Genomic DNA, 13886 nt, shown 5'->3' on the forward strand with positions numbered 1-13886 from the left:
CACACCACTGCAGTACCTTGCCACCCAGCATGTCTGATCGTGATGTGTTGAATCCAGGTTTGGCATTGACAGTCTGCAACCACCTGTTTCCAGTCGAACTGGACATTAAACAGACTTTATCCTGCCTGCTTCCCAGTATAAAGACTGTGTAATGTCCAAGTGAGCCATATGAATAGAACAGGTAACTGTGTGGAGATTTCACAGTGAGTGAATGAGCATTGGTGACATTTTCTCCTGCTGCAGACTCTCACTTAAACAGAACATTTCCAGTGTGTGAGAACACATCGCACAGATATTCTCCTACTGTGTGCTGCATGTGTGAAAGGACAGCAACAGAGAACATCCTGACCTGATTCTCCAGTCATTGTCCAGAGTTTAGGCTTTAGGCTTCAGGTCCATATAAATTCAGTGTTAATGCAAATTCTCTTTGAGCAGGAGTGAAGACATGGTGCTGCTTAAAGAGTTCAACTGGAAGATCTGAAACGTTTGGGAAAACAAGCTGAACATTAACGATGAAACCAGCACAGACCATGACATGTTAAAACTGTGGGATAAACTTTAGATTACACACAGTTTTACTGCAGAGCTGAAATGTTACAGCAAATTGGCTGTCACCATCATGGAGGCATAAAAACATGTTCACAGTGTGTGAAAGTGCTGCTGCATCCCTAATTAACTGATTAGAAGTCAAAATAAAAATTTGGCCTTCCCTCTTCTTACTTTACCTCTGCAGTCTGTGGGCTCAATCAACAGAAGCATTACACAAGCTGAAACCATTCTGATTATTATTATGTTACTGTGCTGATTATGGATCTGAAGTTTAATCTGTGTACTTGCAGTCAGAATGAATGCATGTTTTGCAGTACAGGCCATGGAAGGTGAACAGAAATTTAGTTTCTTTACAAGAAAATTACAGGGCCCCTTTAATCTTATATATATGTATATCACATAATAGCTGGGTCATCATATCACTTCCCTGTTAATCAGAGACTGATGAATAAGGTCTTGTCTCTCTCTGAACTAAACAGAATCAGGAGTTTCTCAGGACATGGATGACAAAGCTCAGGGAACAGGGAGCACTACACTTCCCTGCATATTGTGTTTGATGTGTGATTGGTGGTCTAAATCAGCAGCTGGTCTGGGGACATATGAGGGGTGATATGTTGAATTCACTGCGAGCACAACATGGAGAGAGAACACTCTCTCCAAGCAGGTGATAATCTGACCCAAAGTTTCCTGTACCTTTAATTTGAAAGAGGAAGTTAAAAAAGCCCAAGTATGACAGGACAAAAACTGAACTTGTTATTTGCACTAACAAAGTTGACCAATAGAAATGTTGCTATTTGATTTAATCCATTAGACTCATTTGGCCAGTTGAAAGCTTTTAAGTGAGGTACAATCAGGCAGGATTAAGCACTCCTAATAGAAATCTATGAGCTAATTTTAAAGTCATCATTGGGTCTGACCTCCTGCTCCTCCTGACCTTCTCTCATCAAAAGAAACTGAAACACAGGGCAGTAAACATCAGGCTCTCTCATCTGTAGATCTAACCAAAGAGGAAGTGGTGCATTATGGGAGGAGATGGAGTCTGTTGTAACAACTGTTAACCACATTCATGTGCTTTACAGTGTGTGAAGCTGATGTTTGAACATTGTATCAGACTACTGTACATGAAGCAGCTGCAAACTGGTGCAAGGAAGTGAAACACATAGGTCTATGTGTATTGTAAGCACTGCCAAGATGACAGGCACTGCTATGACTAACTGCACTGCTGTTACTGCTGCTTTTACTGCTGTTAGTTCAAAATGGTTCATACAAAATGCAAAATCTGCAAATCTGACTTGAGCCCAATTCATGTGACTCGAGTTCACATCTCTGGACCTGAATGTTGCAGTATTTGATGAATCTTTTTCTAGTTATGAACCAGTGAGCCAGGAATGAGACTGATATTAAAATGTTATCTACCAGTTTTCATAGTTGTGGTTTTACAGCTCAGGGTAACATTTACTACCTTCAGTACCACGTGGTGCAGTCCTGACCTCTAGTGGCTGAAATGGTAACAGCTATAAACATCTTCATAATCAAATCCTCACTTGTTCACTGGTAAAAATACTGACCAAACTTTGAATAACCATATGGAGAAACACAAGAAACGATCACAGTAAAATATCTCAGATGTTTTCAGTCATTATACAGACGTATGAATTGTAGACAAAGAAGTAGTCAGACCTGAATATTGACAGTAGACCCTCCTGTAGCTCTTTATGATGAAGCCTACTGCCTCCATTGTAATAAAGTTAGTGGGTGAAACACTGCAATTATTACTACTACTACTGTTACCATGACTACTGCTGTTTGACATCTGTTTGTGTCAAATTCTTTATAAGTTAGAGGTCTTTAGGTGAGTGTAACTCTCCCTAACCGTATGATGTCATCATATAATAACAAACTGTTATGCACCTAGCTAGTGATTCATAATTTGATGTATTAAGAGATAACCAAATAATTTTCACAAATAAAAAGGTTTTAAGGAAGCTCTAACCCTCTAACCCAAACCCTCTGACAATGATCCATTCAATTTTATGTTTTTTGACTGTTCATATATATCAAATGTTAAATGCATCATTAATTCATCTTTTCTATACCTGTGAACTCCTGAAAGATTTTCCAGGGACTCGACAGCTAACTGAAAGTTTGTTCCACTAGTTTCAGTCTCAAGAGCTCAGAAGATATGAAGTGAGTGCAGGTTGTGAGCTTCATACATTTAAATCATCAGCACAAAAAACAAAACTATATTTAGCTGAGAAAGTTGTTAGCTGTAGCCTGATTGTTGGTTCACTATATTTATAAATATGTTACATGTGGGCCCACTGTGTTTCTTGTTTGTGCCCAGGACAAGATGATCTGTAAAGGCCCTCACAGATCACTGACTGGCCATAACACACACACACACACACACACACACACACACACACACACACACATATGTTCCTTTAGCCCATCACTGAAATTCAACCAGACTAGAGATGTGCTGTTATTCTCAACTTCAATGTTTTGAAGTTGTTCATAGAAAGTAGACAGGAACAGTTATCCTGTGCTGTGGCCCTCTAACCTTTAAATCATCTACTGCAAAAATGAATAAAAATACATATTTGTGAAATAATGTAAAAAATGGTTTAGTATGTCACGCTCATGTTAGGTCAAAAATTTGATTGATTGAGTATGTTCAGACAGTGCATACAGTTTGTCTCATACTTTGGCAAGGATGCCAAAATGTGGGCCAACTGTTAAAAATATATGTGAATGGCTGAGGAATGTGTCAGTTGTAGGGTCAATGACAGCCATTGTAGATCTGGTCCCAGGCACAAAGTGACACACAGCAGACCTGCAGCTCTATCACACTACTTCTACAGTTGTTAATGGCTCACTTTGGTGTTGTATAGCTCTGTAAACATGATGATAACCAGCTGCTGCTCCATGTTACTGAATAAAGCTGTAATGATTGTACATAGAAGGTGTGGATCTATCTGGTGATAGACTGTGACCGTGGTCACTTTAGTTACACTAAATGCTTATTTTCCTCCAGGGCAAAGCAGGGAGCCCAAATGTTCACTGTGCAGTAATGACTGATGTTAACACGAACCAACTTTGTTTGTGGAAATGAATCACTGAACTGTAAAGCTTAGTGAATGAAGTGGCCTGGTTCAGACCTTTGTTTTGGTATTAAAATAATGAATAAATATAATGAATGATAAAGTGGAGAGTAAAGTCAAGTTAGTCTGTCAGTTTTATTCAAATCACCCAAAACCACACATTTTCCTGAGAGGGTTTTACAGTCTGTAAAGCATAAGGGGGAAAATTCCCCCAAAACACATCACACAGCTCTCACTCACTGTTGTCCCAGTGTCATGGTCCCTGACATCCTGGATAAGCTCTCAGGGCTGCTGCGTTCACTCACCTCCTCTACCAGCTGAGTGATGGTCTGTGTGGGAACAGATGATACCTGCTCATCAGCATCAGAGTTGACCAGATAGGATTTTGACCAGCTTTTTTTCCTATCCCCACACTGGCCTGTGGAGCAGGATATTTTTGCAGAAATCTCCACTGCTGGCTCCTGACAAGCTCACAATATAAGAAAGTCCTTAGACCTTTGAATTTCTTTATGATCTGTTTAGTTAAACATTTATCAAGTCATATCTTTATTTTTGTCAAAATGCCTTTAGTCACTTACAGCCATGACTATTTTAGTTCCTACTTCAAGCATCCACTTCTCTGTGAAAACAATATGAAGTTGTTATTTATTTGTGTGAATCTCTTCACAGTAATATCATTACTTTCTCTCAGTTCTAGCTTATAATTGAACCAGTGACTGCGCAGGAGCTTCTCAGTTTCTTTCTTTTGGCTCATGTGTCACAGATTTCCCCTTTACCGCTCTTTGCATTTTCACCATTGCTCACACACCTGATCTGAATGTATCGTGCTGTTTGCTTGGTTTTGTGATTGTAAATCCAGCATGACACATTTTAAAAAACCACACCTTTTCAGCACTCAGTTGAGCGCTGAGATAAGGAACCTGCGCAGTTTGCCTCGCACCAGAGACGGTAAGTTAAATGAATCTCTATCTTACTTATTTGTGTTATTTCTCACACCACAGGATACAGTACTGGTAGGACCAGTATGTGGTTATGTTACGGATTAAACTGCTTGTCACCACTAAATGTTACAGTTCATGAAACTGCGCAGTAAAACGTTTTTAGTGGTTTCACGGTCTGTACAGGCCTACTGAGATCCGCTCACCATGTTTCTGTCCATAAATACAGTAGATTAATAGAACAGAGAACAGTCTGAGAGTGTAACAGCTCAGTAGCAGCAGAGTGGAGCAGCTTCTACTGCAGCAATAAAAATATAATAGTAATAATATAATAACAATAAAGTGTTTACATGGAAATGAAAAGTCAATCCTAACGATCAGAGAACAGAGGCCTCGCCCTGATCCGCTGCTGTAGGAGTCAGGACTATAATGTATCTTTAGTTCTAGCTGTGATATCTGCTTGGTTTACACTGGTTTTTATTAATGATGTTTTCAAAGGAAGAGACTGTTACACTGTAGAAACTGCTCCAGTCTGTTCAGTTGTATAAATCTTTTAGTTTCGCTTTCAGTTTGACTGAGTTTAATTCCTTTCATCTTACTGCAGCTATCATAGAAAACTTCTGTTCACATGGTAACAGGTCTGAGCTGTGCTGTGTGGACATAGGCTACAGTATGTTAGCTCAGTCTATCACTCACCGTCCAATAACAGAAACAAGACACTTGTTGCTGTTCAGCTGATCTCTGAAAACTCAGTGACATGAGAGACTGGATGAGCTTTGAAATGAAACAGCTGAAGTTTAATAATGTGAACTTTGAACAGTGAGCTGAAAAATCAAAGATCCTGTTATCATTCACCAAAGGAAAGAAAAACAAAGGCTCAGGTTCAGACCAGTTCTACATCTGTGTGTTGACTGTTTAAAACATGATCAGAAACAGCTCCATTATCAGCAGAAATGTGAGAGTTAACCAGGCTCCTCTCAGTCTCTCACTCACAGTAAGCAGGTTACCTACTGCTCAGTGCAGTGAATGACTTCTCTTTGTTTCCAGATGTTCTCCTCCTGGTTTGGATAAAGACTTGAAAACAACCAACCTGCCTTTCAAAATGACTTCCAGAGGAAAACCTTTGACAGCTGCATCTCTGTTGGTAAAGCTGTTTACTGCAGAACATTACAGGAGGCTTGTGTTTGACAGGCAGTAATGTCTGTCACTGCTCCTCCTCTTTAACATCTCTGAGTTTGTAAACCTTTTTCTTCTCTGACTCTGTCTCTCTCTGTCACTCATACACAGTCATTTCAGTGTCCAGAAAGAAACTAATATAAACTGAGACAGTGAAGGTGTTTCTCTGTTCATCAGAGGCTTCATCAGCTCTACTGAGTGAACATCTGTGGGAGGTGAAAATAAGTGGTGGTAGGAGAATATGACAAAAACAGTGCTGTGGCACATGAACTGTTTATGCACATGTGAACGCGCAGCAGGTTTAAAATTGTTTGTAAATATATTTAAAATTACTGAAGACATGATTATCTATAATTACAACTTAAGCAACTATGTTATACAGTAGAATAGGACTGGTCTCATACCAAGTACCTTTTTAACTTTGAATTAGTAGATGAATATAGAAAGACAAGAAGTATCTGTAACTCATAAAGTAGAAAGGAAGAACAGTTGTTCTTTGGTCATTTCAGTGTTCAGTCTTCTTCTTCCTCTCCAGATCTTTATCTTCCTTCTTTGGTCCTGGCTGGCAGCAGCGTCCTCCTCCACTCACCTTCCCTCCTCCTCTGGTCATTTTCCACCTCATGGTGGCTGTCAGTCATTTCTTTAATCTTTACATTCTCTGCCTGATTCATTCAGACCAGTTGTTGACAGTGTTAATATTTCAACCAGACAATAACCCTCTTCTTCTTCTTCTTCTTCTCCTTCTTCTTCTTCTTCTTCTTCTTCTTCTTCTTCTTCTTCTTCTTCTTCTTCACAGATACTTTTGATGAAAGTCTTCAGTGGAAGCAGTCTGACCTGTCATCCAGCAGAGTATCAGATAGGGAATGAATGCTGTCCCATGTGTCCACCTGGTAAGATCCAGCTGAATGTTAAAGGGACATTTCACTGTGGTAGTTACAGATGGAGTCTGTGTTGTGCTTCCAGGTGTCAAACATACTTCATGAGCTGTTTCTGTTCACAAGTGAAATGTATCAGTGAAGCACCTGAATCTGACTGGACTTTAATTCCAACAGTAAAAGAACAGGCTGGAATGTTTTAAACTTTGTCTTCATGTGGTGAGAGTGAGAAGAATGAAACTGTAGTAGACAGCAGTGTATGTCACCTTCATCAGCTCAAAACATACCTGACTTCCAGGTGAGCCTTTCAAGATGGCAGCATAGATTGAAAACTGTCTCAGTCAATTTAGTAAAAAATGCTCCACTAAAACATGAAAACTGTCTCGGGAAAAAGCAAAGACAATGACGTAAAGTAAAAGAAAACAACATATGACGATGTAACCAATGTGAAAAAAATGGAGTCTGGCAGTGAGGAGAGAGACAGCACAGCTGGAGCTATCCAAAACTTGGCAGAGACATACTAAGTTTGGAAACTGAACTCAAGCAAGAATTAATGGATTTTAAAAATGATTTTAGAAATGATATCAAACAGGAACTCAACAACTTCAAAATGGAGATAAGTCAGAAATGAGTGTCGTCAGAGATGTTCGTAACCACAGTGTGCGGCTAATTGAAGCAGAGCAACGAGTGGAGGAAATGGAGACAGAGTTAAGGGATGCTCTGCTCCATTCACACAACACAACAGAAGTTCCTTCAAGCCAAAGTTACGGATCTAGAGGGAAGATCGTGCCGTCATAATATACACATATACAGCATTAAACTCAATGGTAACTTTCATTGACAAGTTCCTAAAGACAAAGTTGGAGGTCAACATGAATTACGACCTAAACCGTCCTAAACCTCAGAATGACACGGCCTCATGAGCTATCCTTGTTAACTTCCTGAGATATGACACCAAAGAAAAAGTACTTAAAACATGGGCAAAGAAGATCATATGTGAAGTTAAAGTTGTGGCGTTTACACAAGACTTCCCAACTGAAGTGAACAATAAATTCAGAGAGTATAAAGACATAAAGAAAATCCTCAAGGAGAGACTGATCTGTTTCCAGACGCCCTATCCTGCTACAATGAGGATCTACTGAGAAAATGGCTCTGACTCTACAATAACGCCACAGACGTAGTCGAGGATATGGGGAGCAGAGGAATGAGAATGGCGGAATGAGAGGGCAGCTTAAAGATTTTAAACAACAAACATGAACACTGTATTATCAGAAACCATAAGGTATTATTTGTCTAATTACACACAGTTCAATTCCCCAAGGTATAAACAAAATATAGTTGACCAGGAGGAACTAATGACATGTTGGAGAAGTTTTGGAGGCAAATCACTACCACAGATGATTGGCTTGAAATCATTAAAGTGATTCATGAGATAGAAAGATTTAGAATGCTTAGAGTGATGTTAATTAGTCACCTCTCCCTTTTTTTTGTACGCTCTATCATGCATACCTAGAGATAAATTATATTAAATAAATAAATTATATTATATATATATATAAATTATATTGTGCTGTAACAACACCCCCTGTCTAATTTCCTGTACATCATGTGTGACTAGTGCCTGGCAGTGTTTTGTTATGTTATTTACATAGTGATTTAATAAAATCTAAGTGGCAAAAAATATGTGCTTGACCCTCAAGATTTTACATTGTCATTCGATAGAAACATAATGCATGAAATTAAATGGCTGTTTTTTTTTCAATAGGAAGTCGTGTTGAAACCGATTGTACAGAGTTCAGAAATACTACCTGTCTGCCCTGCTTATATGGAAGCTTCATGAATCAACCTGCTGGACTTAAACAATGTTTTCCCTGCACAAACTGTGACGCAGGTAGATTTCAGTTAATATTTTCTAATTATTCATAGAAACTTAAATCCACATTTATGCATTGATGCAGATGTTTTCCCATGTATTCATAGACTGGATTCACTATCAGATTTCCTAAAGATGTCAGAAAAAGAGAATAGAAGTTCTGCATCTCTATATGTAACCTCTATATGTGTTGACAGGTTCTAATCTGAAGATAAAGACTTCATGTACATCAACATCAGATACAGTTTGTGAACCACTGGAAGGATTCTACTGTATAGACGTCAAAGACAAAGGCTGTATGGCAGCACAGAGACACAGACACTGTGAACCAGGACAATACATCAGTAAAAAAGGTTGGTCTTCTTGTTCTGACTTTAACATTAGACTGTAGGTTTAGATTTTAAAGTTTTAAAACTATAAAACCATAAAAGTCTCAGTGTGGAGCAGGTCAGCTGATCCATCCAGTCAACCTGGAGCCATCAGTTATGGAACTTTTGGATGATTGATTGACTGCTCTGAGGAAAACCACAGAAGCTGATTGGTTACAATGTGCAGAGTGTGTAAAAGAAAAAAAAGTAATTTTAATAGATTATGGCACAAAAAAACTGCTCCAGCTTGGTTTTTACATCAGCTTTATACAGTGTAAATTGCTTCTGAGAAACTATATGAAAATTTAATGGGTTTGTGTTTTCAAGAAGTGTCCGACTTCAGACTGTCTGAAAGTTCCCAGTCAGAGGAAAAGAAATGGATCATTGCTTCCTGTCCATTTGTCTGACCTGTGCTCACTTTCTCAATGCCCCTTGCTAACAGTTCAGCACATACACACCTGCTCTTTTTGCCCTGTCAAGGTAATAAAGTTAATTACTGATATGACAGAGAATGTGACTCCTGAAGTTGAGGTGATTTGATCTGTTGGAGTTGTTGGAACTACAGAGACTCAGTCCAACAGTCTGACAACAGACAGGTTTTATTTTGGCCTGCTATTATGTTACTGATGGAATTAGCATTAATTAGCAAGTGCTAACTAATATATATAATGTGTGTTTGTACAGGAACAGCCTCCACAGACACTGAGTGCTCTGACTGCACTGATGGAACATTTTCAAATGGGACATTTACATCTTGTCAGCCACACACACAGTAAGTGAAACTTCACATCAGACACACACCTGGTTTCTTACTGCAGTCAATTTGTAGTATCTATACATTTTCCTGTAAAAATGTCCCTCTGTCATTCCAGATGTGAATCAATAAACCTTCAGCTGATCAGACCAGGAACTGCTTCAGATGATGCTCAATGTGGAGAACACAGTTCAAACACGACAGTGACTGTGATCAGTGTTGTAGTGCCTTTGTTATTAATAGCAGCTGTAGTCGTATTCATATTCATAAAGAAAAAATGTCTAACAGGTAAGATCTGTGTGTAGTCAGATGAAATGTGATCATGGTTTAATGTTTGATAAAACTTTCTGTCAAGTCATGATGTTGTTGATCAAGATGTTTTTCATTGGTTTTGTTTTTAGGCCATTTCAGCAAAAAGAATGAGAACAGTCCCCCAGAGGTATGTTTGTTATTCTCTTTTTCAAACTCTATATATGTGTACACTGTGGTAGATGACAATACTTGGTTAATCTTAAGTAATTCAGTTAATTAATTTATTTGTTTATGTTTCACCAAAAAGGTTCACCAACCTGAAGAAGCAAGAGAAATGGTTGAACATCAACAGCAGTAGAGGTGATGACAGTGACCAGCAGCAGGTGAGACAGCAGTGAATTCTTCCTTGAAGTTTTCATTGACTGAGCTGACATCATGGTCAGAGATGGATTCATCCAGAGGGAGCTCTGAGTAGAGCTGCTCATCTTTCACATTGAAAGGAACCAGTTGAGGTGGTTCAGACATCTGATCAGGACGACTCTCTGCTGCCTTCCTTTGGAGATTTTCCAGCCACGTCCAACTGGTAGGAGACCCTGAGGTAGACCCAGAACTTTCTGGATGGATTACAGATCCCATACACTGCTACCTGACCCCAGATCAGCAGAAGAGGATGAGGACAGTGTCCTTTACTGCAGCATGATGGGACATCGCTGCCATCAGAGGACCAGTGAGGAACATTATAATAATCCTTCACAGTGGACATTTTAATTTGGGAAGGATGATGAACACAGTATATTTACTCACACTTGAGTTCAAGTTGTGTTTGTGAGTTATGAAATATCAGTAACAATATGTTGTATGAATGCTGCAGGCTGACTGTCAGGTGTAAATCAACTGGAATCTAATGATCCCTGTAGATGATTCAAACATTAATATGTTAATAATGTTCCAGTGTTTGTGCTGCACAGGTCCTTTGGACAATTCTGTTGAAATGACAGGAGCAACAGCTGAGAGTTAAACTGCAGCTTTCTAAATGTGAGTTCACTGGTGAGGAACACGATACAACAACATGTCATTTAAAGGTTTTAGTAGAGAAGGAGGTGTTGGATGCTGAGGACAGATGAGTGGATGTGTAGGGCCGTAGTGAAGGATGTCATCTGTTAGACTGGTCTGGGAGGACATACTGAAGAGGGGGTGGAGGCAGACTGACTGTGGGGGTTCCATCATGACGTGACTCCACTCTGATCACAGGAACTCAGTCGTGGGAGAAGAACGCAGCAGAATAGGGAGGGATGAGGGAAGGAGGGACAATGTGTAGATTTGACAGGTGTTAGAGGTGGAGTTGAGGTGTGGCTCTGCTCCTTAAGGTAACTAGTTAAATTCATTTAGAGTGAAGGGTCCTGGGAGGTATGACACAGCTGTAAGTTGTTTTCTGTTTGAAATAGTGATGTGTAGTTTGAAACAGTGTAGTCTAACTCTGGGACATTTCCTGCAGACATGTTGGATTAAAACAAAATGAGTCCTGGTCAATGTTAATTGGCTTCAACATAATCCACAGTGGAAGTGAAGGTTTAAATAATCAACTCAGCACAGACAGAAGATGGACTTGTGTAATAATGGACTGGAGACCAAATTCAAATGAATACAAAGTAGATGGATGTGTGGAATGTATTAAATTAGTGACCAATCAGAAAGAAGACAGGTGTTTGTTTCATCAGGTTCATGAAAAGACACAAAGACTTCTATCAGTCTGATGAAGCTCTGAGCAAAACACACAGCTGATGTCAGTGCTATCAAAGAACATTTGTTTTTATGGGCTGAATGTGTTGAATGTACTGAATGTGCTTTATTTTTCATGTTGCAGTTTCTTGTTCCTCCAGCTCTGCTCATGCTGTAAATGAAGCTTTTTCTCTTTTTAACTAAGTGAATGTACTGTATGTTTCTTTACTCTGCATTACTCTTTAAACTCCAAGTACAGATTTATATAAACAAATCCACTTGTTTTTTTGAAAATGTGTGAGACAGAAAAATCTTGAGTCAGGGACCATGTCACCAATAATCTATTATTCTAATCTATTCTAACCATAGTCTATAGTCTGTTTAAAAACAGAGAATAAGGTTGTTTTATGCTGATAAAAACATACATATGTCATGGATCAAATGTTCTTTAGTTTAAATGTATAAAAACTGGATACTACATACTCTAAGAGTAAATCTCCTCAGTAAAATAAAATAGTTCAGATACAGCATCAAATTAAAGGTATGAACTTGTGAGACAGTCTCAGATTCTATTTATTCAAACAAAGAAATGGTGAATCCAGGATGTCAACAGACAGTGTGAGGGGGTGAGATTGTTGGGATGTGTTTCATGCACCAATGGATACTCAACTCTGTGACTGCATCCACTGTTGGTTTAACAGTGTAAAGGCAGAACAACGACAGAGCCACTCAGCTGGACTCAGCACACTCTCACTGACATCTAGTGGCTGAAAAGCACTTTTACCAGTAAATTATTTGAGCTGTTGTTGCACTTCATAACACAACAAAATGAGCTGGTTAAAGATAAACGGAGGAATAAAATGAATGCATCTATTTGATCGACTTATTAGCGGTAAATGAAAAGGTATTTTCATTTTATTTTTTACCGAATGAGAAGTGGTTAAGGCAAAGCTTAATTCTTCCCTTGAGCTATTTTAAAGATATAATGAATTGTTTTATTTATTCATATATTCAGTCATATGTTTGACTTATTTTGTCCTTATGACAGACAGTGTGTGACTGAGGAGCTCCTCCATTAATAATGTAGGTTGTATCTGTTAAAATAGGCTAAAACAGTTGCTGTGATGAATGATTCCTTGCTACACACCACACATACACACACACACACACACACACACACACAAATACAGCTGGTCTGTGAAACAACTGAGCTTGTCTTATTGATGAGGTCATTTTTAAGAGTTAAACTTTTAGCTGAATTATTGCCTGAAAAATCTGGCTAGGTAACTGAATAGAGCTGAGTGACCTCTAACTAAAGCAAACTGAAATAAGTACAAGTGTAAAGTTGTACCAACTCAAAGCCAACACTTAATAAATTAGGTTAAATGGTTTAAATAAAGATTAAGTTTGTTGCCTTGTGTAATGAGTGAGGTGTGTGTGTGTGTGTGTGTGTGTGTGTGTGTGTGTGTGTGTGTGTGTGTGTGTGGTGGGGGGCATGCCTGTATTTGTCCTCAGCTGACTTGAATTCTTCTTATTTGTCTTGTGTGACAGGACGTTTGCTCTTGTTTCCACATGTAATCCTCAGTGTGTTTATCAGAGGTGGATCTGTGCGGCTGCTTCTGCACACAAATGGTTGATGTTTGACTAAATTACATATTTACACACTGAAATCTATTAACGTCAGTTTTTTTTTTTGCCATTTAGTGGATCATACAGTATACTCACCACAGTAAACTACTGGGTTCAGACGTTGTGAAAGTCATCTGTTTTGGGGAACATATTTAAAAAGAACAATCTTAATAATAACTCTTTCAGACCTTACCATCCTCAGTAAAATATTCTGGTTATCAATGAGGATTACCACTGACACCAGTAAGCTCTCTGTGCTTGTTCTGCTCAGTCTGAGCTCAGGTTTTGACACTATGAGGAAGTGCTGTGCACTGTGCTGTATGTAGTGAGGTAGACTGTAAGGGTGTGGAGTCTGGAGTGCTGGATGGGTTCAAAGCATATTTAATGCAGGAGACCAGTATTCATTTCCTGTCACAGATCTGCACTTATCGTTCACATTTTTATTAACTGTAACCACCATCTTTCCCTAACAGTGACCATGATAAACAAGCTCTGATAAACACCACATGCTCAGACAGACACACTTAGCAACTAGTTGCTGAACATAGTGGAGCATTTAGCAGCTAAAGATAAAGATATTTGTCTTAGAGAGCAGAGCTGAGCTAAAAGAGAGGAGAGGGAATATATTAGACTTACATTCATCAGGTGG

At 38.9% G+C, this 13886-nt stretch overlaps 1 protein-coding gene across 4 annotated transcripts; it reads left to right on the forward strand.

The window, feature by feature from the left end:
- Positions 1-4550: 4550 nt before the first annotated feature.
- On the forward strand, positions 4551-11808 carry LOC108899605 (tumor necrosis factor receptor superfamily member 14). Of its 4 annotated transcripts, XM_018700135.2 has the most exons (10): positions 4551-4601; positions 5639-5735; positions 6564-6657; positions 8408-8533; positions 8713-8868; positions 9568-9655; positions 9756-9925; positions 10039-10076; positions 10197-10272; positions 10451-11808. In XM_018700135.2, exons 2-9 carry the CDS (start codon positions 5694-5696, stop codon positions 10245-10247), a joined length of 765 nt encoding a protein of 254 aa, XP_018555651.1. In that variant the 5' UTR covers positions 4551-4601; positions 5639-5693; the 3' UTR covers positions 10248-10272; positions 10451-11808. The 4 variants fall into 4 exon arrangements, with proteins under 4 accessions (XP_018555651.1, XP_050924328.1, XP_018555656.1 ...); XM_051068371.1 differs by having other exon boundaries at positions 4552-4601; positions 10197-11808; XM_018700140.2 differs by lacking the exons at positions 4551-4601; positions 5639-5735 and adding an exon at positions 6373-6396 and having other exon boundaries at positions 10197-11808.
- Positions 11809-13886: the final 2078 nt, after the last annotated feature.

This window comes from Lates calcarifer, unplaced genomic scaffold, assembly GCF_001640805.2.
Source record: "Lates calcarifer isolate ASB-BC8 unplaced genomic scaffold, TLL_Latcal_v3 _unitig_4442_quiver_1048, whole genome shotgun sequence".
In the NCBI taxonomy this organism is placed as follows: domain Eukaryota; kingdom Metazoa; phylum Chordata; class Actinopteri; family Centropomidae; genus Lates; species Lates calcarifer.

Coding starts and splice junctions, on each gene's coding strand:
- LOC108899605 (XM_018700135.2), top strand. CDS start 5,694: ATGACTTCCAGAGGAAAACCTTTGACAGCTGCATCTCTGTTG. Junction 5,736..6,563: donor TGACAGCTGCATCTCTGTTG/GTAAAGCTGTTT, acceptor TCTTCTTCACAG/ATACTTTTGATGAAAGTCTT. Junction 8,534..8,712: donor CTGCACAAACTGTGACGCAG/GTAGATTTCAGT, acceptor ATGTGTTGACAG/GTTCTAATCTGAAGATAAAG.